This window comes from Bubalus bubalis, chromosome 3 (assembly GCF_019923935.1).
Source record: "Bubalus bubalis isolate 160015118507 breed Murrah chromosome 3, NDDB_SH_1, whole genome shotgun sequence".
NCBI classification, from domain to species: Eukaryota; Metazoa; Chordata; class Mammalia; order Artiodactyla; family Bovidae; genus Bubalus; species Bubalus bubalis.
This window is the reverse complement of record NC_059159.1, coordinates 42,202,732-42,227,468: the sequence shown is the minus strand read 5'-3', so window position 1 is coordinate 42,227,468 and position 24,737 is coordinate 42,202,732. Positions and strand designations below refer to the sequence as shown.

The window sequence follows — 24,737 nt, the reverse complement described above, 5'->3', positions numbered from 1 at the left end:
TACAAGTCCCCAGATGGGTTTAGAACTAAGCCAAAGAAAACTGGCCAATGCGAAATCAAGCCCTACTGTAAAACAGTTAAGAATCTCAGAATTCAGAGATGGCCCTTGGATGTCTCTTAAAGCAACATCGTTCTGCGCCTCAATCTATTGTGGCAGCATTTTTGTAAATTTTCAAAGTACAGTATTTCCCTAGGAATTGTTCTGGTCTTTCGCCTTCATAAGAGTCAGAGCTAGTGCAGACTAGCAAGGTCAGTTATGCCTTTGGGAGAAATGTGCTGGGACATCAGGCAGAGGCCAACTTGCCAAAGCTGGGAGAGAAGCCACAGCGGGCCCAGTATGGTGCAGGGGCTGTGGAGAGAGTGCTCATATGACCAGGAACTTTGCAGAAAAGCTATTTCTGTCAGAGCCGCTGCACCCATTAGTCCAAAGGCGAGCTTGGGCATTCTGGTCTCCCGGTAGAAATGAAATAGAGGCATAATTTTGGGGGAGAAGAGAAGACAGAAGCAGAGGCAACAACTGCCCTGGGTTGGTTAAGAAGAGAGAAGAAACATGATGAGTATATGAGGTGGTAAATTTAAGTAGGTGGGTATCAGGAGATGTCAAGACTCTAGTCAGCTCCACTGAAATCATTAAATGACTTCATTTATGTTAAACCAAATTGATCACCATTTACTTCCCATTATCAATCTAAGATACCATTGTTTTTAAGATACCACCCAATTTCCAAGTCAAAATGAGAATAATAATTAATTTGAGTCTTAGAACTGTTGACACATAATAACTGTTCCCCTCCCTGGTCTGAGATGGCTCAAAGGAACTCATCAGCCACTGAGAGGAATCTTGGGATTCTGTCTGCTCTTAAATTATTTCCTCAAACCATCTCTCAATTCTCAAATACCAGAGGGTGGCAAGATGAGGAACAATTCAGACGCATTATCAAGAGCAAGAACTCAGCATGGGAATTAGCTGCTACACCAACAACTATTAATACATGTCCAGTCTTTGAATTTTCTGAAGCAGAAAGAACTTCCCCAAACAAATCCATCCTCTCAGAGAGCCGGGTCTCACTCAGGCAGCAGGTGAGTCCCTGGCACCTCCCTGCTGAGAGAGGGAGATATGATCTGAACTGCAGAGGTCCAGGGGGGACCTCTCCTTGTTCTGGGAGGACATACATTTTGGCTAGTCCCTTCTTCCCTCATCCCCTTTCAGAAATACTTCTAATGACACCAAAAGCCTGGAAAGATAAATTCCTTGAAATGCCACTGATTTAAAAAATATAACTATATTTAAACCCTAAGTTTCCCCAGAAAGTCACAGCCAGACTGTCTCTCCTATATCGCCTTCTTCAGTCTTTATCAATATCAAAAATAGAGTGAAGAATCCCAAATATTCTGTCTTCACAGAGAACAAAAGTAGGGACAGAACCATAAAGAGAGTCTTTACCTTTGACTGCTCCTCATCTACTGAAGACTCCTCAGATGCGTGGGGAGTATTACTCAAAGAGCTGCTTCTCTGGTCATCAGTGGTCGCTTCAGAAGGGGCTGCTTCCACCACTGACAGTCGACAGCTCTCATTCCTTCCTCCACCCACTTCCTCCATCCTTGAATGAGAAAAAGATCGGGACCGGGTTTCTTGGGAAAGCTCTACAAACTTCTCTAGAGCGCTGAAAAAGTCAATGCGATCTCCACTGAAATCTGAGACTGTGGCCTGGCAGCTGGGTTGGGGGCTTGGTGACTCGGGATCTGGGGACATGGGGAGATCTTTCAGGCGGGATGTCAGCTCTTCCATGGGCAGCAGGTGGACATTCATGTCTGCTTTCAGCGCGTCCGTCTCCAGATCTTCCACAGTTAAGTCTGGGAACTTGTGGGCCATTTCTGGGTCATTTCCAGGTTGGATTAAGGCTTTGGATGCATGGCAGTTGTCAAGAGGGAATTTCGGTTCATTGAGACAACACCCTGATGAGCATCCATTGATGTCATTTAGGTTTAATTCATCTTCAATCTGTCCGGCGTGAAATTCCCGAGACGTAAACTCCAAGCAGATCATTCTTTCTTTGGTGCACAGGGCTTTCTGATTCTCATCCTGCGGGACCACGTGTTCCACAAAGACGGGAGGGATGGTTGGGTGGCTCTCCATGGTCTTCACCTCGGCAATCTGATCTGCTGAGGTGGTAATCTCCTTTTTGTTGAGTTCCAGTCCTGGTTTGCAGATGGGTTCGTGGTGGTCCGAGAGGTCGCTATCTGAATGCGATCTCCAGAGTTTGTTGTGCCGCTGTTTGCTGTGGAGGACACACATAGGAAATGCCTTACTCTGATTTGTGAAAACAATCAATACCCTCCCAGGAAACCGCTCCCAGAGCAACGTAAATCTTATCTTGCAAGATGCTCTGTTAACGCCCAGTGGGAGTAGGCAATCAACAGTTGAAAAGAGGTTCAATGTTACTAATAGCAAACAACAAAAACAAAGCAAAGCAACAACAAAGACAAATGAATATGAGATCTGACTTTTTACATCGGACTTACAAGAGCCAAGATGGTTGTTAACAGTTAGTGTGGATGATGGTTTGGCCAAACTAGCACTCTCATGATACATGGTGGGTAGGGGTGTGAACTGTAGAATTTCAAAGGATGAAATCTGGCAAGAGCTCTCAAAATTTAACCCTTTCACCAGCAACTCTCCCTTTAAAATTTTTACTTTGAGAAATACTACTACGTAAGTGCACAAAGCTATATATATAAAAGGATGTTTACTCTAACACTATGGCACCAAAAAAATTTATTTAAATTACAGTCCATACACTTACATGCTATGAGGCTATTAGAAAGAGTCAGTATTTCAATGGAACGATGTCCAGGGTGTATTATTAAGTGAAAAGCATGTTGAACACACTTGGAACATTTAGTTCCCATGTCAGAATAAATGTAGGAAAACATCTGCAGGAGCACCATTAAACTGGTAACAGGGTTTATTTTGAGGAAGGTGGGGCTTTCACTTTGGGGGAGGGCTTTACATTCTACACTCTGTAGTATGTCTGTAATTTGTGAATTTAAAATGAGCATGTTTAGTATTAATAACTGGGGGGAAAAACTAAAACAAACAGCAAATAATACAGAGAAACACTTCAATGGAGCCCAGCATAAGTCCTCATAATTGAGATAAAGGCCCCTTTCATAAAGATATCTGGATAAAAATCACCAAGCTAAAGTGACCCTGGAAAAGGAGGTAAGCCAAAAAGACTACACACATGTCCATCCTGTGGTTGATTTTGTGGAGAGGAGGTCTGATGAGATCTCATTTCAAAGCCTGCTCTAACAGGGAAGCACAGTTCCCAAGGCTCCAGTCAAAAAGAGGAAGGTGGCCCTGTGGCTGGCCCAGGGAACAGGTCGCCAAATGTGGCATTTGGGGGTGCGGTTTTCACGACTCACAGGCGGATGAAGAGTTACTTCACCTCAGGGTGGAATGGGAAACAGCCCAGGACAGCTTACTCAGGGCACAGGGCCATACCTGCCTCGGCTGCCCATGAATCTCTGCCGAGTCATGCGCCTGCACTAATGTGAACCCCTGTTTGTTCTCAGCTCTGCACCTGCTCTCAGCTCCCCCGCCTGTTGGCTGCTTGGGTGGGGCTCTGACTCAGGCCTGCCCAGCAGAAGGGTGCTTTTCCGGGTAGGGAGCAGGTCAATTTGTTTATGAAGACAGCTATAATCAATTAGCTGGCTGTGAGGTAGGCTTTTCACCTTTCCCAAGCTGCACGAACTCCAGCCACCCCTAGGAGGAGACAACATGTCACACATCCCAAATGCGTGAGGGGTGGTGGGCGGGGGCCAGCGAACTGGTTGGATAGGTGGGGCCTTCGCGACCAACAGATGCCCCTGTGCTTTAAAGTTCCTTCTTTTCAATTGAGACACTCTGTTTCCTGACCTAAATAATGACTGTGTTCTCCAGTTTATGCTCTTCGCCTATCGTGAGGATTTTCAAACTGGCACCAAGTCCTCTCAGCCACCATGGTGGGGTGACTCCTGTGATGCAGACAGATCACTGGGAAGGCTATCTCTGGGAGGAGCTGTTCTCACCCTGATAATAAACAACAGCTTAAGTCACCAGGCAACTGTTATCTTCCTGGTCCTGAGAACCCTCCAAAGTATGTTTCTAAAGAACTGCCTGTAAGTCACTACCAATGAGAGACGGATGTTATGCTAATAGGCACAAACAGGGCCAGTCTCAGAGGAAGTGGCTGACATCATAGCTGCTTTACCCAGCAGGGATTTCCTTCCCTTCCTGCAGAAGATAATCATCAGAAAATACTGGGTCAGAGCTCTGGAATTATACTGACACCTCCTGTAAAGGAGAGAGAAAAATCCTGATCCAAAAATAAGTCTGATTCTGTCGCCTTTTTCATTTTTGCAGTAGGACCTGCAGGGAGAGTGGCAGGCAGGTCTCTGACAGTCAAGACACGGCCTTTGTTCCGTGTGGCCCCTTCTCATCCTTCTCCTCCCAGTGCAGAGGTCAGTAACCAGTGACCTGAGTTTTGTGCTGATCACACCCTCCTTTTTCCTTATTGTGTCATCACGTTTTGTTCTGATAATACATAGCTTGGTTTGCACGTTTTGAATTTTACATAAATGAAATCATACTGTGTATTCTTCTACAAATTTTTTTTTTTTGGGGGGCCTAACATGTTTTTAAGATTCATCAATGTAGCTGTAATTTTATAGTGTAGACAGTAAGCCACAATTTATTTATCTGCCCCGCTGAGCAGCAGTTTTGGGCTACGAATGATTACAGACAACACTGCTGTGGATATTCTTGTGCCTGGTGCTGTTTGGTTTCTCAAAGGTGTTTACATACAGGAGGGGAAAAGGTGGGTCACAGGGCCTGTGTGCATTGTTAATTTTACTCAGTAACACTACACGGCCTCCCAGTGAAGCCTCTTCCTAAGCCAGTTTATTCTAATACTCCATCAGTAGGGAAAGATATAAGACATTAGATCATATTTGTTACTTTAAACTGTTAACATTTATACTCAGCTGATGCTCCAGGTAGGCAGCAAGTAAAAAGTGAATAAGTGGTGGTTGCTCAGTTGTGTCCGACTCTTTGTGACCCCATGGACTGTAGCCCGCCAGGCTCCTCTGTCCATGGAATTCTCTAGGCAAGAATACTAGAGTGGGTAGCCAGTCCCTTCTCCAGGGGATCTTCCTGACCGAGGGATCGAATCCAGGTCTCCCACATTGCAGGCTGATTCCTTACCATCTGAGCCACCAGGGAAGCCCCAGACAACAAGTAAACAAGGTCAAAAAGAACTTCAGAGCTGGTTTGTGGCCTGGATGATGCAACCAAGTCTCAGGTTCTTTTCCTCCCTGAGTGGCCTCTGACTTGAATTTGGATTCATATAAACACACTGACACATGTGAAATGACTGGGTCATTCTGGGTAGGAATTTGGCCTTTTACTTAGTAAGTGAGCAAGAAGGAAATCTAAACGACAGGATGCATATGAGATCCCATTCTCTTGCCTCCACTTTTTCTTACTGTTAGTTGCTCAGTCGTGTCCGACTCTTTAGTGACCCCATGGACTGTAGCCCACCAGGCTCCCCTGTCCATGGGATTCTCCAGGTAAGAATACCGGAGTGGACTGCCATTTCCTACTCCAGGGAATTATTTCTTCCCGACCCAGGGATCGAATCCGTGTCTCTTCTGTCTCCTGCACTGGCAGGCAGATTCTTCACCACTGTGCCACCTGGGAAGCCTCTTATTGTTACATGTTTGGTGAAGTACCAACTCTTGAGAAAATTATGTAGAGGAAAATACTGCTAAAAAAGGAGTATCAGTTGTAGTAAAATCAAAGTGTTTATGGTCACTTCTCAGGGCATTAGGCAGTCTGCAGAGAAGAGGAGAAGGAAGAGGGAAAGAAACCATCAGCTGAGCATCTTCTGAGCTGTGCACGGTCCTAAATGCTCCAAGATTATTTCACTGAAACGCTATTAAGAAAATCCTTTAAACTCTACCTGTGATTGGCTGTCACCTGACCAGGAATCCATGTCCTCTCATTCTCAGGTTCCCTCCTGCTGGCTGACCACTGTGTGCCAGCTAACTAGACTAATGTCTCCACCAGCAAAGACAGCTCTATCTTCTCTGGCCCTGGTGACAGGGACATTCAAAGAGTCAAAACACCTATGAGGCCATGTCACAGACTCCCCCTGGCCACCATCCAGTTTTTCTTCCTCGCGCCTTATATGCTGGAACCTGATATCTCAGACACATGGTCCAGCTTGCAGATACATGAAAACTGAGCCTGTCGAATGGAATATAAATCTGCCAGATACCTCAATGATCAGAGTCCAGGATAACAAACAGGGTTGCTGGTAGCTTAATGGAGGGTTTCAACACACACACACACCCCTCCTCCTGCATCACTCCTATCCCCAGCTATAACAGAAAACATAAAATTAGATATGAACAGTCAGTACCTTTGTGATAAATATCCTCACTTTCAGATCTAAAGGAGAATATGAAATATTAGCCTTCTTCAGGCTTAAAGACAGGCTGAAAGATGTAAAAAGTCCCTTGAATTTCACAGGGACTCTCACTGTTTGGTCTACATTCTCATATCCTGATTAAGAGACTGTAACCACCTCATAAATCACTACAGGGGCCTACTGTCACTTTGTTAAGCTTCTCTTCTAGCCAAGGGGTTGAAGTGCCAAGCTAATACCCTCCAACAGAGGGTTGCTCTCTCAAGTTAAGCACCCTGTGCCACTCTAGACAACCAATGGGGCTTGACAATGCCAGGATCAGGCTGCTAGTTCTGTGGGAAAATCACGGCATGCTTCCTGGGAGAAGATGTGAAATACAAGATGTCTGAGTGCCTGGACAGGAAATGGAATTTCTTTGCAAATACAGTGAGTCCTCGGGATTTTCCCAAGGACTTTTCCTCTCTTGGTTACCGAACCACAAGGCTTGGCAGAGCTTCAGACAGTCACAGGCCTCTGGGGCTTCTCCTTCTTTGCTCTTCTAAGCATACAGACCCTGAAGCAGGTCTCTAGGGCTGGGTAAGCAAGCTTCTCTGAGGCCCAACCCACTCGGCAGTCAGCTTGGCAGGTAGCTTTACAAGTGCTGTATTCCTGACAATACATCATAGCCTGCAGACCCGAGCAGCTATATGCCCAGGAGGCACTCCCACTCTTCTTCCTTACTGGCAGAGGCCCAATTTGGTTTGAGTGTTCAAGTCCCACAGTGAATGTGGTACTTCCCTAACACTAGAGGGTGAACGTGCATTTATTTTATCTTTTTGGCCATGTGGCTTGTGAGATCTTTGTTCCCCGACCAGGGATTGAACCTGGGCCACAGCAGTGAGAGCGAGGGAGTAGTAACCACTGGACTGCCAGGAAATTCCCCGTGAGTTTGTTTTAACCAGCCCAGGAAATTCTATCTTCCTAGTCAGTGATTAATTAGTTTTAGGAGTATGACCCAGTCCTGGTCAATGGTCCTGTGGGGGTGAAGTGGGTGGCAGACTGTTGGGGCGCTTCTGCAAAAGGTCTTCTCCTCTGGTTGAAATGCCCATTCTTTCAGCCAGATGCTGTGGAACTTCTATGGAGATGCCTAGAAATGTGGCATCTGTCTGGAGTCATAAGGCAAATTCAAGGACCAAGCCATTAGCCAGGGAAAGGAGAGCAGGAAGACAGCACCGACCAACGTCCTTGATGCCACCCCAAGCCATTATACAGTCTGCTTGGATGCTTCCTGCTACAAGAGATGGTAAATCTTTCTAAACTACCTACAGCTGGGCGTTGGGCAGGGTGTCCAGTGTGTACTCCTGCTGATCCACTCTTCAGCTGAACCACTTCCCAGCCCACTCTCTGCCCTGGAGACTGACCTATGGCTCACCTCGAGTGGCCCCTTGTCTTCTGACTTCCGCAGGGTTGGGCTGATGGGGAGCCCCAGCAGAAGACTGGAGGGAGGTGAGTGGAGGTAGGCCACTGTTCTCCTAGCTTTTTACCCGCAGGGCCACTCTGGCTGGCTGGCTGGAGCCCCTGCCTGAAGGCTGCTGCCTCTCTGAAGGGGTCTTTTCTCCAGGAGTCTTCTTCCAGGTTCTAGTAACTGCTTCCCCTACTCTGGGCCCAGAAGTTATTACCAAACAGCTCTGCTGATACAAGTTCCTTGATTCCACTACAGTCTTAAGGCCTTTGTAATCAGTCCCTTTAAAAAGTCTTCCTCATAGAATCCGAATCTGAGTAATGGGCTTCTTGTTGAGACTCCCAACTGATGGAGACCGTCTATTACTTGCAGCTCAAAGTCACCTAAGTGACACCCCAGCACTGGACTTCAGTTTTTAAAATTCAGGAAACATCACAATACAGACAATTCCAGGACACTTCCATTCCAGTTTCAAGGGGAGTGAGTGTGTCTGTGGGTGGTGGGAGGCGGTGGTTGGAGGAAATAAATGGCACATGCATATGTGTTTTCTGGGTAGCCCTGCAGGAAGCATGTGATGAGAATCACATCTGAACAACCCTTAACAGTACATATCATACATTATACACACTCTTATTTACCATAACGCTGTGAGCTAGGGCTCTTGGTTTTCATTTTATAGACAGGATCAGGTGAGGATGATAACTGAGAATTCTCAAAGCTGCAACAAGGGGGTGAACCAGGAACGGAAACCAGATCTACTGACTCAAAATTCTGTGGTTTCCTCACTCCCCAGGGCTTTCCCTTCCCTCTGTGAATCAAGACCAGAAAGGCAGGAGGGAACCAAGAGGGAAAGGGAAGAGGCAGGGTGGATGTGTGGGTTAATCCTACCCTTCCTATCCTCATCCGAGATTTTTCTGCAATTCCTTTAACATATAAGAAAAACTACATATGCTAGAAAAACCCAATCCAACAGCTTGCAGTAGCTTGGGATTCCAGAATAAATACTGAAATTGGCAGGACACAGAGTGTTCTTCCTCTCGACGGGTCACGTGAGGACACTGCCTAATATCTGTCATGTGTGCGTCTGGGAATATACAACATTTATGCGTCATTCAACCTTCAGATGCCTCTTTCTTGTGCCAAAAAGAACTGCTCTGTGCCCTATCTTCTGATCTGACCTAAAAATGTCATCAAAATCTGGCCCCAAAGACCTATAAATTCTTTTTAAGTGGAGGACTTCAGTATCCTCCCAGCCTCCTAAGAGAACGGCTTGGATGAAATCATGCCAAGAACTGAGTAAGTGGGCGGGGTTTTTAGTGGAAACCATAGTGCTGTGGCCACATGTTCACAATACCACGGGGGTGGGAGGGTGGTCCTTTGGCTGGGATAGGTTGGAAGGCTATTTAACATTTTAACATCAGGGGAAACACAGCCCAGATTCAAGAGTCAAGACCAAGTCATGAGACTCACTGGAGTTGAACTCTGGCATCAGCTCCGCCTGCTTCTAGGCAGCTGTGCCTTCACCTTAACAAACCACTCAGAACATGCCAATGTGGGAAAACACAGCAAAATACAGCACTCCACAGAACTCCAGCACGTGGCATCTCAGGAAACTGACCCTTGAATTCAGTTTACTATCTCAATCCTTTTCCTGGAATCTGCTGAAGGTGGTTTTCACCACCCCCACTAAAGGGGTAATAAATAATGTAGTAAAATTATTAACTCATCTTACAACCAATTACCAAATTATTGTGGAAAGAGCCAGTTCTTATTGATACAGGAAGATATTGAAGACCTAGTTCTGGGTAGACAGAGAAATACAAATACTGTACTCTTACACATGGAATCTAGAAAAGTCAAACTCGGAGAAAAAGAGTGGTGTAGAGTGGTTGTTACCAGAGGATGAGTGGGGTTAGGGGGTGATGGGGAGATGTTGGTCAAAGAACACAAATTTCCAGTGGTGAAATTCTCAAGTTCTGAGGATCTAATGTACAGCATAGTGATTATAGCTAATAATACTGTATTATATACTTGAATTGATGTTTTCTATTTGTGGTGCTGGAGAAGACTCTTTGAGAGTCCTTTGGATGCAAGGAGATTAAACCAGACAATCCTAAAGGAAATCAACCCTGAATATTCACTGAAAGGACTGTTGCTGAAGCTCCAATACTTTGATCACCTGATGCGAACAGCAGACTCATTGGAAAAGACCCTGATGCTGGGAAAGACTGAAGGCAAGAGGAGAACAGGGCAGCAAAAGATGAGATGGTGGATGGCATCACCGACTCAATGGACATGAATTTGAGCAAATTCTGGGAGACAGTGGAAGACAGAGGAGCCTGGTGTGTTGCAGTCCATGGCGTCCCTATGAGTCAGACACGACTTGGCAACTGAGTAACAACAACAACACAGAATGCTGCTAACAGAGATCGTAAATAGTCCCACCACAAGAAAGAAAAGGTGATTATGTAAGGGGATGGAGGTGTTAGCTGACAATATGGTTGAATTGGTTTGCAATATATAAATTTATGAAATCAATACAATGGACATCTTAATAAAGCTGTGGAGGGGAGGAACAGTGACAGTTAAGTGAAGTGTAAGTGCTCCATAAATGCTGCTACAGATTTAAAAAAAAAAGGCCCAATACTGAGTGAAGAGGTAAGGCTGAAAAACAGGTTTTGTGAAAAAAAGAAAAATATATCCATCAGTATATGTGGTAAAAGACCTAGAGACACAGATAAGATAACGTCAACTGCTGTCTGTGGGCATGGAGTTTCTAAAGGATTTCTCCCTTTGTATTTTTATGTATTTCTGCAAAACATATATAACATTGGACTGAAAGATCGTAAAAAAGAAAACAAGAGTTATTTCTGGGAAGTAACTTCATACCTCACATGGATTACTTATATCCCAGTTTATGTTGGGAGCAATCAGTATCCATTTTGATACAGCAGCTGTATCTGGCCTTGGAAGATGTTGAGGAGTATTTATGAAAACCTGCACCTACTTGAGAACTGAAATAAGGGGATCTTATTTCCACCTTTTAAATGTCTTTAGATGAAATGCCTAGTCCTCCATGCTGAGCTCAATCAAGTTCTGGTACTTATTTTTTAAAAACTAGATGGATAGAAGATTTCAATTTTCAAAATGTATCACACACTTAAATTAGGCTGAGGACTAGGTGCACAGAAGGACATTTCAGTGTGGCCTGGGGAGCATAAAGGAGGGAAAACTCTGAGCAAGTCAATTAAGGAACTCACCTTGCCAGCAAGATCCCCTGGTACTCTTCCAGCTGTCTCATGAAGCTGGGGTTGGGCTTGGTCACTGTCCGTCTTTCCTTCACATAGTCATAGGCTCGGTCCAAGTTCCAGCCATACTCCTTCATTGCATAGGCGATCACAGTGGAGGCCGAGCGACTCACCCCCATTTTGCAGTGCACGAGGCATTTAGATCCATGTTTCCTTGTTTGGGGGATTCAGGTAAGGAGGAAAACACAATAGTGAGTACATTTTATCTTTATTTTTTTGAGATTTTTAATGTGGGTCATTTTTTGAAGTCTTCACTGAACTTGTTACAATATTGCTTCTGCTTTATGTTTTGGTTTTTTGGCTGTGAGGCAGCCTGCTCAGAGGTGAAGTCTTAACTGCTGGACCACCAGGAAAATCCTTAGAGTGAGTACACCTGAAAAGCTAGGTTCTTAATGTGTCCGTGTTTCCTGTTCGGCCCTTTCACTTTCTTGCTATGTAATTCACCCCACCTGAGTGCACTTGTGTGCACCTCTAATCACGTGTGTGGGGCAATCCTGGTGCATTCAAACAATATTCAGTGTCAATATTAAGCCTCTTTAGTTCAGCAAATGTTTAGTTCAGCAAACATTTACCGAGCATTTACCATGTGTGAGACCTTGTGCAAAGTCTGTGATGCAGAAATAAGTAACAGGTTTTCCCTGGAGGGTAGGATTCACTGGGAGAAGCGGACAATTAAAATTCAGAACGGTAATTGCAATGACAGTTGGTCACAGAGCACAGAAGGAGAATTTTCAGTTTAGAGACTGGACCCCATTTTGTGTGTGGCTGCAGGCCAGTCCCCTCGGCCCCAAGGGCACATTTCACCGCTGGCAGGCTATTGAGTTACAGGTGTGGTGGTGATTCATCTAATTTATCCAAATGCTGGAGTTGCTTCCAGTTCCAGCAAGAGTTCTGTCCCAGGAGGAAAGCACAGACCAAATGAAACTGACTCTCCTCTTTACTCAGACGCAGCCCTGGATATTACTTTGCACACCACCACCACCCCTGTGGTATCTAGGGACTGGCTATATAACCCGGGGGAACTGGACAGGACCATGTGACGCACCACATGGCTTTCTCAGCCAGAAGGGTGGCATGAATAACAAGCTGTTTGTTTGTTTCTTCTTTTTTAATGGGGTAGAAGAGAAAACAAAGTTCCCATAGAGTGACAGAAACAAACAAAACTCCTCAGTCTTATGCCAGAGCTAATTCCTTCGGATCTGAACATTACCTGGTTATGCTAATTCTACTAATAACACAGTGTCTGGCCTGGAGTAAGCCTTCAAATGTTTGCTAAATGTATGAACAAACTTATGGATCTGCTGATTTTATCTGTCAGCTGTAAGTAGGATCGACATTTAAAATCTGCAAAAAAGGACAGTTACTCTTATCCCTAGTATACATGGGCTGGGATCCTTCCCAAGGGGTTATCCCAATAAATTTAAAAATGCACATGTCAGCCCAACAGGGGAAATCTATTCATTCACTCACTCACTCACTCACTGTATTGCAGTAGACATGCTTCCTTCCAGAAGCTTATAATCCTTTTGCTGGAGAGACAGAGACACATGAAAGAGTTAAGCACCAATGAAAGGAAGCATGAGGTTAAGTGCCAAGATGAGAGAGCCAGCCAGATAAGCTGTGAGAATGCAGAGCGTGGTCTGGAATAATTTAAACAGCCTCATAACAAAGGTAAAATTTTAGCGTCCCAACGGCTGGTGCGAGTGTGTGTCTCTGTGTACTCAGATGATCCCAAATGACTAGGAAATATTTGTTTTGCTTATGGCACCACAGAGCTTTCATTTAGACTACAGTTGGGAAGCCACGTCACAGTGACTCAGATGGAAGTTCAGACATGTGTTCTGTATTTTCCCATCAAGCTCTGACAACTTTAATACGTTGAATTTCAGGTCTTTGCCTGCAGGCAAGGAAGGTACTCAAACTTGGCCAATCTTAAGAAAAATACAATTATGAAATCCATTCCTATGAAAACATTTCTACATTTTGAGCTGGGCTTTTTCAGTGAATGGCTTCTAACTCAGGTAATGAAGGATGTGGAGTTGGTTCTCACCTACCCCAATTTCATCTTTCAGGTTCAGTGCTCACCCCACCCCCTTACTTCAAGTGCTAGACTGTCCAGATGAAGCCCGGCATCACATTAGGACTCCTAAACTCACCCAAGTGTAGGCAGAGTCTGGAATTCAGGGCCCTGATTAGGGTTGAGATGTCCAAATGAGATGTCCAGGGTGCCACTTACGGAGGCGCTCACTCTCAGATGCTGACCTATACTTACAGGACATGAGAGTGCGTGCCTCTCAGTAAATGTAACATGGGCACCTCATGTATTTCCTTTCAACCTCAGCCCTGCTGGAATCAGCCTTTCTCTTCACTGGGACTGGGGCCTCGCCTCGATCTCTAGCCTCTTTGGCTATAACCCTGACTATTGCCTCATCTTTTCCAGTCCCCTTTCCTTAAGGAACTAGACTGCTCCTATAGTTGATGGACTGAAATGAGACACCATCTCAGGTTCAAGTCTTGTCTCCACCAGTTTTTACTTAATCTCTCTTTGAACCTCATCTCTGTATTCTGTCCTCCTCTGTACAAAAGGAAGGCAGTATACACCTCTCTGGGTTCTGGCAAACAGAGGAGAGAATATGTGTAAAGTACATGGGACATAGGAAGCATGCTATGAGTGGTATTATCATTAATAATTTAGTAAGACGCATCAACAGTACAAAAGTTTTTCAGGTACCTCTAGGAGACTGAGAGAATGGGCTCAAAGCTGGAGTATGGGAATGGGAATTCAGGGTAACTATAAGGAAGCATTTTCTGACCATGAAGGTCCTTAAGTGAGGTGTGGTATCATTCCTGAAGGAGGACTTTAAAAACAGAAGTGCTTCTCATCTGCCAGGGAGCATCTGAGTGTCGCCACACCTGCAGAGGGAGCATGGGCAACACGTTCCCTGAAGGTTTCTTCTTTTGAAGGAATATAGAGGACTAGCAAGGAAATCCCCAGGGACTTAAAAAAAAGTGTTGACATATTAATACTAATTAATACTAAACCCTAAATTAATACTATGGAATCGTTTCAGTAAAAGGAACACAACCACAGAAGGGCCAGAGGAAAATTTCACTATTTAGAGTACTGCAAATGTACAGGACCTGATACTCATTGGAAAAGGCCTTGATGCTGGAAAAGACTGAAGGCAGGAAAAGGGGGCAGCAGAAGATGAGATGGTTAGAGAGCATCACCAACTCCATGGACATAAATTTGAGTAAACTCTGAGAGATAGTAGAGGACAGAGGACCTGGTGTATTGAAGTTCATGGGGTTGCAAAGAGTTGGACACAACTTAGCAACTGAACAACAAGAAAAGTAAAAAGCAGGGGGAAAGATTTCGAAAGCTTGCTGTGTCTTTCCCCTTGATTTCAGAGAGGAGGATCTACTGTTCCATCTGTCTGGAGTAATTTCTATTCTATAACTTTCAAATGTCTTCACTGGCAATTTCAGAATTTCTTCCTTCTCTCATTTCTATTTCTTTTGCTGCAGCTTGAGTTTATTTTGTCTCATTTTGTGCTCAATGGAAATAGCCAACATGAAATCATCTTCCAGGGGCTTCATCTACTTAAAGCAAAAGTTTTAAGTCACTAGTCATCTTTTTTCCTAGGATTAAGAAATCCCAGTCTCCTTTTTTTCTTTACTTCCTTTCCCTGAGTATCATCAGTAAGTTATCTACAGCTTTCAGGCCCCAGCCATGTGTGGTGCAAAAGGAAGAGGAGTCCAAATGTGCACGTGGGACCGTGACTCACTTTGCTTTAGAGATGAACTTGTAAGTGTCATTCCAGTAAGCCAGGAGGTCGGTTGCCTCTTCATCATACACCCGAATGTTGTGATACTCAAAGACTCCCGGGAAGAAGTTGTCTATTTCTCGAGTGACATTCAAGATATAGCGAACCCTGTGAGGAAACCAAGAGAGAATATGAGCTCTATTACTCAGGCGAAATCCAATTCTCAGCATGTTTTTTCTTATTTAAAACTGGTTTACTCCTGAGGCTGAAATTAAGTACCAAACTACGGAAGAAAGCTAAAAAACAAAAGCAAAACAAAACAACCCTAAGAGGCTACACTTAATACAGAATCTGTAACAGGCTGGGCATAGCTGGGTCTCAGGGTAACTAAGAGAGAAGCTGTCTACCAAGTTCAACATCTACTAAGTTCAGTTTGTGTGTAGTTATACAATCTCATCTTTCAGAGTCTTTTGAAAATATGCCTTGCAATTTACTCCAAAGAATCAATTTGAAGCTGGTCATCTGACAAATTCTCTTCAGTCACAAAAATTATACCCGCAACAAAATTTATTCTGTGGAAGTCATGTGTATTAAACCAGATTATTAACATGTATCTTAAGAAAAAAAATAGAAGGAAATATTTCCTATCTTTCTAAATGCCAGATTGTCGGCTTTTTGCTCTATTACTCCCTTTAAACTACATGAAAGGCAAATGAGGCCAGGGCTGGGAGGGTCAGAGGAAAGTTGGACTTCAAACTCTCTCAGCTTTCAAGGCTGCATTCCTGGCTGCTATGACAGCAGATGTGTCTGAGAGTTCTTCCAGGCTTGCAGAAAATGGTTTCTGTATCAAAAATTTCCTCTGCTGCCTCTCCCACTGTGCAATCTCAATAAATGCTTGGGTTTAATTTGCCAAAGGATTACCTTTTTGCAGTGCTGTGTGGCCTTAAGACATCACTGTTGCCTACTTCAACAGTACAACACAGTCACTCGTTTCTCTCTGTAGAAGCAATTTCCTTCTCAGAACCACACATGGACTTCTAGAAACCCAGTCTCTGAAGTCAGAGGAAGGACTACAGAAAGGGAGAGCCATGGCGAAGCAAACCCGTGGTGAAGGTCAGGCAACCAAAATTTTTCTGGGACATGATTTCCATCTGTTTCAACTGAGCATCAAAGTCCATCACTAGAAAGGATTTTTTTTTTTCCCCTTTTTAATTTAAAAAGCAAGCTGGGCTTCCCTGGTGGTCCAGTGGTTAAGACTCCACACTTCCACTGTAGAGGGCACAGGTTCTATTCCCTGCTGGGGAAACTAAGATCCTGCAAGACACGTGGTGAAGCCCGCCCTCCCCAATTAATTAAAAAATAATAAAAGGCAAGCAACATGCACCTGTGGAACACATTCTAGAAGTTCTCCAAAAGGTAACCATCTGATCCAGTAATTCCTCTCCTAGGTACAGACTGAAGAGGAATGAAAACATGTCCACCCAAGGCCAAAAAGTGGGAACAACTCAAATGTCCATCAAACGATGAGTGGACAAATAAAATGTGGGGTATGTGTGTGTATCTCCATACAATGGAATAAAAAAGGAAGAAAGCAGTAATATATGCTATAACACTGTAAACCTTGAAAATACAATCTTAAGTGAAATAAACCATTCTTAAAAGGCCACATATTGTATAATTTCATATAAATGAAATGTCCAGAATAGGCCAATCTCTAGTGATAGAAAGTAGGTTAGTAGTTTCTAGGAGTTGGGGAGGAGGACGGGAAATGCGGATAACTGCTAAAGGGGCTTTCCCTTCAGGTTGGAAAAAAATTTTTTAATGGATTGTTACACAGCTCTGTGAATATACTAAAACCCACTGAAGCACACATTTTAAAAGGGTGAACTATAAAGTATGTGAATTATATCTCGAAACTGTCAGAAGAAAAGGCAAGCACACTTCTTATTTCATTTAAAATAAAAGTGAACAACTCTCCCATCCCCAGTCCCATAATTCAGTAAGGGATTATAGCAGGACAGGGTTTCCCAATCTTTTCATTATGGAAATCTAGGCAGCCACTACCCATTGGAAACGACACTCTTTGAATCCTACTTGCCATTTCTGTAAAGGAGCAGCAGTTTACCTGGAGTTCTAAAGTCAGTGCATTGGGAGAAAATGGCCTTATTGTCAAAATTACACTTGAAAATCCCTTAAATCATCCACAGGGGCAATATACATGTTTTATATACAGATCCCTGAACTGTAATTCTTCATCCATTTAAGATGAAGCACCAATGAATTTAAGAAACAAGATCTAAGCAGATGCCTGAGCATCTAACCATACTTGCCTGTTTTCTGTGTTTTATAATTTATCCTCGTAAGTGGTAAATGAGATAAACAGGTCTCATCTCTAGCTGGGGATATCAGTCAAAGTATATACATACATGAATGCTTCTAATGCATCTGGCAGGCAGTGCTCTATCAAGTCAGATTTCTTACTGAACACTCTACAGGTGCTAGTTTCCTGCAGATCACAGTCTGTCAATTTTTCTATCATTCCTTCACATTTACTGGGCACCCTTCTGGTATAAAGCTCTAAGTGTGGTATGTTTCACATAAAACTACGATATAGTCTCTGCTTTCAAGAACTACTGATTCAATCCTCATCAACTTAAAATTTCCAAGTTCTCTTTATTTTCATACCTTAAAATTAAGTAACCAGATTTCCATTCCCCCTCCCCCAAAACTCTTTGTATAATCACTTGTCTTTCTTCCTTCTGAGGGAGAAGTAGAAGTATGCATTTAATCACATTCAAGATAGCCAGAAGGCTGACTTGGAGCTGAGAAAACAGGCAGCCAGCAATCAGCCAAGGAGTCATCACTATCTCTGAGTTTCAGTAGGTCTTATCTCGGTCCAAATGACGAGTTAGCATGGCCAATGTCCAGACATGATTTTCTCTTCTCTTAATGTAATGATCTGACCTAAAGCTGAGTCTGATGGAAGATTTAGGCATTAGCTAAGAAGTGAGAAGGAAGAATGGTGGCTTTTTGCTTGATGAAGGTTCACTGTGGTCTCAGCTGCTATAATCAAAGATAACCATACTGTTTAGGAACACATTTCTTTTTTTTTTTTAGGAACACATTTCTTAATACAAGTCAGTCTTCTTGTTCCATTTTACATTGTTCATTTTATATTTATAACCTACCTAGTCTTCATGCACCTTACTATAAAAGGATAGGGACTGAGACTTATTTTTCTTTGGATTCCTAGCATCTAGCTGTGCTTGGCCTACATAAATTACTCAATAAATGTTGATTAGAGAGCTGTAAACCCAACACACGTGGTTCTGTGTACTCTTACATAAAAACAGGAACTACAACTCAGAGAGACAGTAAAAAGATCAATGGTTGCCTGGGGTGGGAGTGGGGAATAAATGGACAGAGCACAGAGGATTTTTCACACAGTGAAGACACTCTGTATGATGCCATCGTGATGGACACACGGTCATTATACATGTGTCCAAAGCCACAGAAGATACAACACTAAGAGTGAACTTTTCCATAAACTATGGGCTTTAGATGACTATGAGGTGTCAACATAGGTTCATGGGATGTAAAAAATGTACCTCTCTGGTGAGGATGTTGAAAATGGGGGGAGGCTACACATGTGTGGGGGCAGGAATATTCGGGATATCTCTGTACCTTCCCCTCAACTTTGCTGCAAACCTTATACTACTCTGAATAAAAAAACTCAATAACTGGGTTTGATTTTTAAACAGCATGAAAGGCTTACACATTGGTCTTTGAAGGACCTTCCACTGCAACAGTTGCTCTTTCTTGGGAGGAGGGGGATGAAACAGTGGGAGAATAGCTGTTTTAATTTTTATTAGATTACGCCCAGTAAAGAACCAACTGGAAGCAACTCTGAAGCTTAAACTTCCTCACTGACACCTCTTGGTCCGGAAATTGCAAAGATAAAACAGTGATATTTGCCACCCAGGGATGTCAGCAATTGCTCTGTGTGCTTACCCTCGGTTCTGTAAATCCTCTAAGTTGGAGGCATTCCATTCCGAGCCCTGCAGAACCAAAAAGACAAGGTTAGGGAGAGAGAATTAGCAAATGGACCAAATACAATACTTGAAAAGGAGTTCTATGAGGGGAGAAGCACAGTTTCTAAAAAGAAGGCCAATAATGGCTACCACATTTCCTCCTCTCTATGTGCCAGGGATTTTAAATGCTATCATATTCAGTTCTCACAAATGATGAGATTAAGAAAGTTACCTTCATTTTTTAGAGGTACTAAAACCAACCCATATAGAATTCAAATAATTTCTGCTCACGATCACATTTGCTCTACTTACAAGGCAGTTTTAACATTGTCACACCAATACCAAAACCAATAATGAAAATATTTAGTTCAAATTTTCTTTGCATTTTTTTTCTTATTATATCACACTAAGGAGTATAATCGGAGAAGGTAATGGCACCCCACTCCAGTACTCTTGCCTGGAAAATCCTATGGACGGAGGAGCCTGGTAGGCTGCAGTCCAAGGGGTCGCTAAAAGTCAGACACGACTGAGCGACTTCACTTTCACTTTTCACTTTCATGCATTGGAGAAGGAAATGGCAACCCGCTACAGTGTTCTTGCCTGGAGAATCCCAGGGACGGGGGAGCCTGGTGGGCTGCCGTCTATGGGGTTGCACAGGATCGGACACGACTGAAGTGACTCAGCAGCAGTAGCAAGGAGTATAATCAGAGTATGTATTATGCTTTATGCTTAAGTTATCTGGATTAATTTTTTTTTCTGTGAGGTTATCAGTTTGATATACATGTGGGTTAATTTGCTCCTGCTTATATTCAATTTTAGGGTGTGTTTTTTCTTCCATGTTTTCAATTTTTTTTTTGAATATACAAGACTTTTAAAAGGTTGAGAGTCAAAAGTTTATTAAAAAGTAAACTTGGAAGTCTCACTCCCACGCCTATCTCTTCAATCCCCATGGGAAACCATTTTTATTAGTTTGTGGCTTATTCTACCTATGTTGTATTTTGAAAAAATATAAGCAAATATATATTATTGCTTCTGACTTACACACAAGTACTGTACTACATCTACTTTTTCTGTTCTTTGCTTTCTTCACTGTACAACGTATCCTCAAACCCACTCTGCATCACAGTGCCACTTTCCCCATAGCCTTGCCAACAAAATGTGCGGTTAAGCTTTTGAATATTCTCCAAACTGATAGGTGTGAAATGTTATCTCAGTGTAATTTTCATTTGCATTTCTCTTAAGAGTAAAAGTGAGCAACTATTCAATGTTTTAGGTCCATTTTCTACCTTTGAGCTATCTGTTCATGTCTTCTGAAAAGGCAGTTTTTAAAATAAGAATTTATATATTCAGAATAATGCATTAAGTGGGATTTCGCATTAGAAGACTCAAGTTCAAGTCCTGACTCCCCCTCTGACTGGGGGGCCTTGGGGAAACTGCGTAACCTGTCTTCACTTTCCTTATCTGTAAAATAAAACACTCCCCCCACCCTGGCTCTAGGAATCTAATGGATGGATACCTTCCCCTCAAACTACAAAGTTTCTCCCATTGCTTTTTCCATGTGAGAACACAAACAGCAATCCTGACTACACTGCTACACTGATCTCAGACTACAGCCTCCAGAATTGTAATGTTTCTACCTTTTATACAGACTTCCCTGTGGCTCAAATGGTAAAGAATCTGCCTATGCTGCAGGAGACCAGGGTTCGATTGCTGGGTCGGGAAGTTCCCCTGGAGAAGGGAAAGGCAATCCACTCTAGTATTCTTGCCTGGAGATAGAAGCCTGGTGGGCTACAGTCCGTGGGGTCTCAAAGAGTCTGACACGACTGAGTGACTAACACACAGTATATATATGCCAGCACCCCCACCTTGCTCTCCCCAACCACATTTCTCTCATTTGAAAATGGAAAACCCTCTCCCCATCCTAGATCCTCTAGACATTGTCCTTCTCTTCTTCCCTTCATAGCCAAGATTCCCCAGAAATATAATGCTCACTTTCTATAATTCCTCATTTCCCATGTATTTCAACCCAGAACACCATGGCTTCTTGCCCTCATCACTGTCGCTCATGATCTCTTCTTATTTTCTAAACCAGGTGACTTTGGTAATCTTACTCCACTGGCTTTCTATGAGTATTTTTCTTGATATGGTCATTACTCCCTCCTTATTTAGATCAGACTGCACAAACACCTAGCTTCATGCCTAGCACAATAAAGAGGATCATCAAATGCCTGTTGAATAAATGGTCAAATGAGATAAGTAAATGAAGCACTCTGAAAACTGTCAAGTGTCACTCTAGCGCTACCTTCACATTACAAGTGCTCTGTAACCTGGCCACTGAACTAGGAGACCTCAAGGATGCTGTAGGAAAAGGTCAGTAAGTGATGGACAACTGATCTCTTCTAGAGACCAGGGCTCACTTGATTTGCTTTTAAAATAAACATGTATAAGAGGTTCTTAAGACTCTGTGCTCAACCTTGAAAAACACTCCCACACCAAAGAAACAGGCAAGAAGAATAAAAACAGGGCTTTCAAGGAGACAGAAGCCAAGCAATAAGGGTTGAGTGGCTAAACTGGAGCCAGGGAAATGTGACCACCTCACTTCTTAATTTAGAAATCTAAATCCCCTACAGAATTCTGTCCAGCTAGATGGAAATAACCCTGACGTGATGGGAAGAGTCCACGGTTTACATCTACTAGTCCAGAGAAACTTCAATCTGACAATCTGAAATGATACATACCCAGAAACAAAAGAAATTAAATTCATCAGCTACTGATTCAGTGAGGCTCACATCAAGTGACCTGGGCTCTGCTTAGGGCTGCTTCAGCTTGGAAGAACTGGAATCAACATGGTATCATTACTTTTCTGTCCTTAATACCAATGCCATGCATATTAGCCTCCTGGGGTCCTCCACAAACTCAATCTTTTTTTTTTCCTCCATGTTTCTCAGGCTTACAACTACATACTTCCATGGGGGTTTTCACTAAGTTCTATGTAATTATGCTAAGCATATTTTAATTGTACAGAAGTATAAAATGAAATCTTAAAACTGCAATACATCTTAAAATAAGTTCACTTCCATCTTTCACTTTGGTTCACCCACATTATACTCTGGCCCAAAGACTGAAGTGACTGATTTTTTTTTTCAAATGTTATCCTTAGGAAATAGCCTTGTTGGGGACCAAGTGTTCCAAGCAAAATATAAGGGGACAGCACATTTATGGCAAAGGAGGAGGACTGTACTGGGGGTTCTGCTAAGACCATACAGCTCAACACAGAATCTTTAAGGACTGGTATGCCTGTCCAAATCTTTATCACACCATAGCTACAGCATCAATGCTGTGAGTCACTTTACTGTGGTACAAGCTCTACAATTTCTTCTAAAAAGTTGATGATACACATCTCCAGTTGAGGGGCAAAAATCCTGAACAAGAGACTTACCTTAATGCTTCTTTGAAATGGAAACTCTTATTTTAAAAGATTTGTAATGTCAAATCTTGAAAAAGATAACCATCAGTGGTAAACTTCTGACTACTTTTTTATTCATGAAGAAAACTACTGGTTGCCTGTCCAATAGTTCCGTGTTTCCCTTGTTTAACTAAGAAAGCTGATGGCCTTTCTGCAAAGGATCTCTGTTCACATCTAGCATTTTCTCAGCCAAATCGGACAGCCTCCAGGAGAGCTGTTGATACTGAGATTTGGTTGGGCAAAGGCTTCCAACTCAGAGGAGTAGTACACTCTTAAGGGTGGGGAAAAACTTTTTCTGGAAATACCCTGGCTTCCAACCAATCAACCCTGTCTTCTCGCAGCAGGTTTTTCTTTAAATTATGCTCTATACTTTTCTTCTCAATATCAGCTGGACACATTTCTGAATAAACATCTCTGTGGAGTGCACTACAGAGCTGAGCATTCTTCCTAAGGCAGGGGAGAATTCCTGCTGCCTCCCTCCACACAGTCTGCTTGCACTCCAGGCATGGCAGCTATGAACAAGACGAAATGACTTTGCAGAAAATTAACACCACCACTTGCAGTTTGGATAAGACCTCTTTTTCCAAGTCAACTGCTGGGAAAGCCAGCGGAGCACAGACTCACTGGAGAAGAGATACGGGTTTGGACACAGGATGTGGCGATGCAAACAAAGGGAGGAAGCCATGAAGGAAGATGTACAATAAGATGTTTAGACAACCTGTTCGTGCACTTATTTTGTTGCATAAGAGTTAAATTTCAGAACTCTCCAGTTCGAAAATTGCCCCCCAAAAGAAAAATATTCACAAGGCAAAGAGCATGTCCATTTCGAGAAAACAGAATTATATCTGAAGCTGAATACATTTTCCCTTTTTCAAAAATATGCACATAGATATATATTAAAAAAGTAAAAAAGAGCTAGAAGGCAGTATTATATAAGCAAGGATAATGGTGTTTATCTCTCTTGTGTTGATTAAATGTCGTTTATTGTCTTCTAAAGTTGTCTAAAATTTTTTGCAATGAAATCGAATTATTTTTGTAGTAAGAGAAAAACCCAAGACAGAAGACTATGCCAATAATCATGAAATAACAGAATGAATCTATTGATACAAATACTCAAAGGCCTTTCTAGCTGATTAGGGACTAATTTGGGGAGAACTGGATTGTTCTTTCTGTTTAAAGTACTATTAACATGTATTTATATGTCCTAAAATAGTAACATTTGAAGAAGAGGAAAGGAGAAGGTAGCTCTTAAGAGGGTGGCATCTGAAACACAGGGAAGTATGTCTGAAATTAAACAGCTAGATAGTGACTGAATTTGACATTTATCATGTCTGCATCCTTTTAGGTATTAAGATTCAAGCTCAGTGGAAAAGCAACTCCAAGTTTATAGCTTTGGTCACTTTCTAACGAGTTATTTTTGGCTACAGGCACTTGCCTGTCACAAAAATTAGTCATGTTACATGGAGACAGTTGGGGGCAGGGTCCATTTGAATGAATGACTCATACGTTTTCTATGGACAACCCAAAAAATTCTTTCCAAGGATACAAGAACAGGGAATACTTAAACCCTCATAGAATTACATACAAAAGTCAGCAGAGCCAGGTGCTACACAAATGGAAAGGTCAATGACAGTTTTGCCATATGATCTATATCCAGAAGTGGTAACACACATTGGTCAAGTTAAAGTAATGGAAAAGCAGTTCCCCTCCCAGCTCACAGCTTTTCATGAGTAATTTCATAGCTATACACCCCATGAATCACTCGACAAGCACACACTCTCCAAAGTGTCAACAAGTTAATTCAGGGCACAAGCCTTCAATGGCATGAAGTCTAACTGCTGGGTGAAACAAACTCATTCAGGGTGAGATGATCCAGTTTAGTCAGTTCCTGAGCATTTATTCCTCTTCCCTGTTTCCCAGCTTCTAATCATTTCACAGCTCACAAATGTCCTTCTCAGAGAAAGGAAGTGAAATTCAAACCAATCAATTTAGTTCCTTGTTAGCATTTTTAGCCAAAGTATGTGAGAACCGGAAATAAAAGTGAGGTTTTGGTGTTCTCCACTGACTTTAATTATCCTTGTGTATCCTTGTTCCCACTACCATGTACAGATGAAAACAAGAACCTTTAACAATTGGGAGATAAATCGGTCTTGGGATTTTAGAATCTTTCCTAATCCATCTGTCAGAGACCTCTCCTTGGGCTAATTACAAGTCACTGAATGTCCAGCACCATCAAGAACAATTTTAAGTCACTG

General features: G+C 42.7%; 1 protein-coding gene across 5 annotated transcripts in view; it reads right to left on the bottom strand.

The window, feature by feature from the left end:
* The window catches only part of SSH2 (slingshot protein phosphatase 2), a 246,847-nt gene that overhangs the window by 7,679 nt on the left and 214,431 nt on the right, over nucleotides 1–24,737 (bottom strand). For all 5 annotated transcript variants that reach the window (XM_025280957.3, XM_025280956.3, XM_025280960.3 and 2 more), the window contains 4 exons: nucleotides 18,997–19,043; nucleotides 15,007–15,153; nucleotides 11,171–11,371; nucleotides 1,444–2,278 (listed from right to left, as the gene is read on the bottom strand). In XM_025280957.3, the coding sequence (XP_025136742.3) occupies nucleotides 1,444–2,278; nucleotides 11,171–11,371; nucleotides 15,007–15,153; nucleotides 18,997–19,043 (1,230 nt within the window). The remainder of the gene's footprint in view (nucleotides 1–1,443; nucleotides 2,279–11,170; nucleotides 11,372–15,006; nucleotides 15,154–18,996; nucleotides 19,044–24,737) is intronic.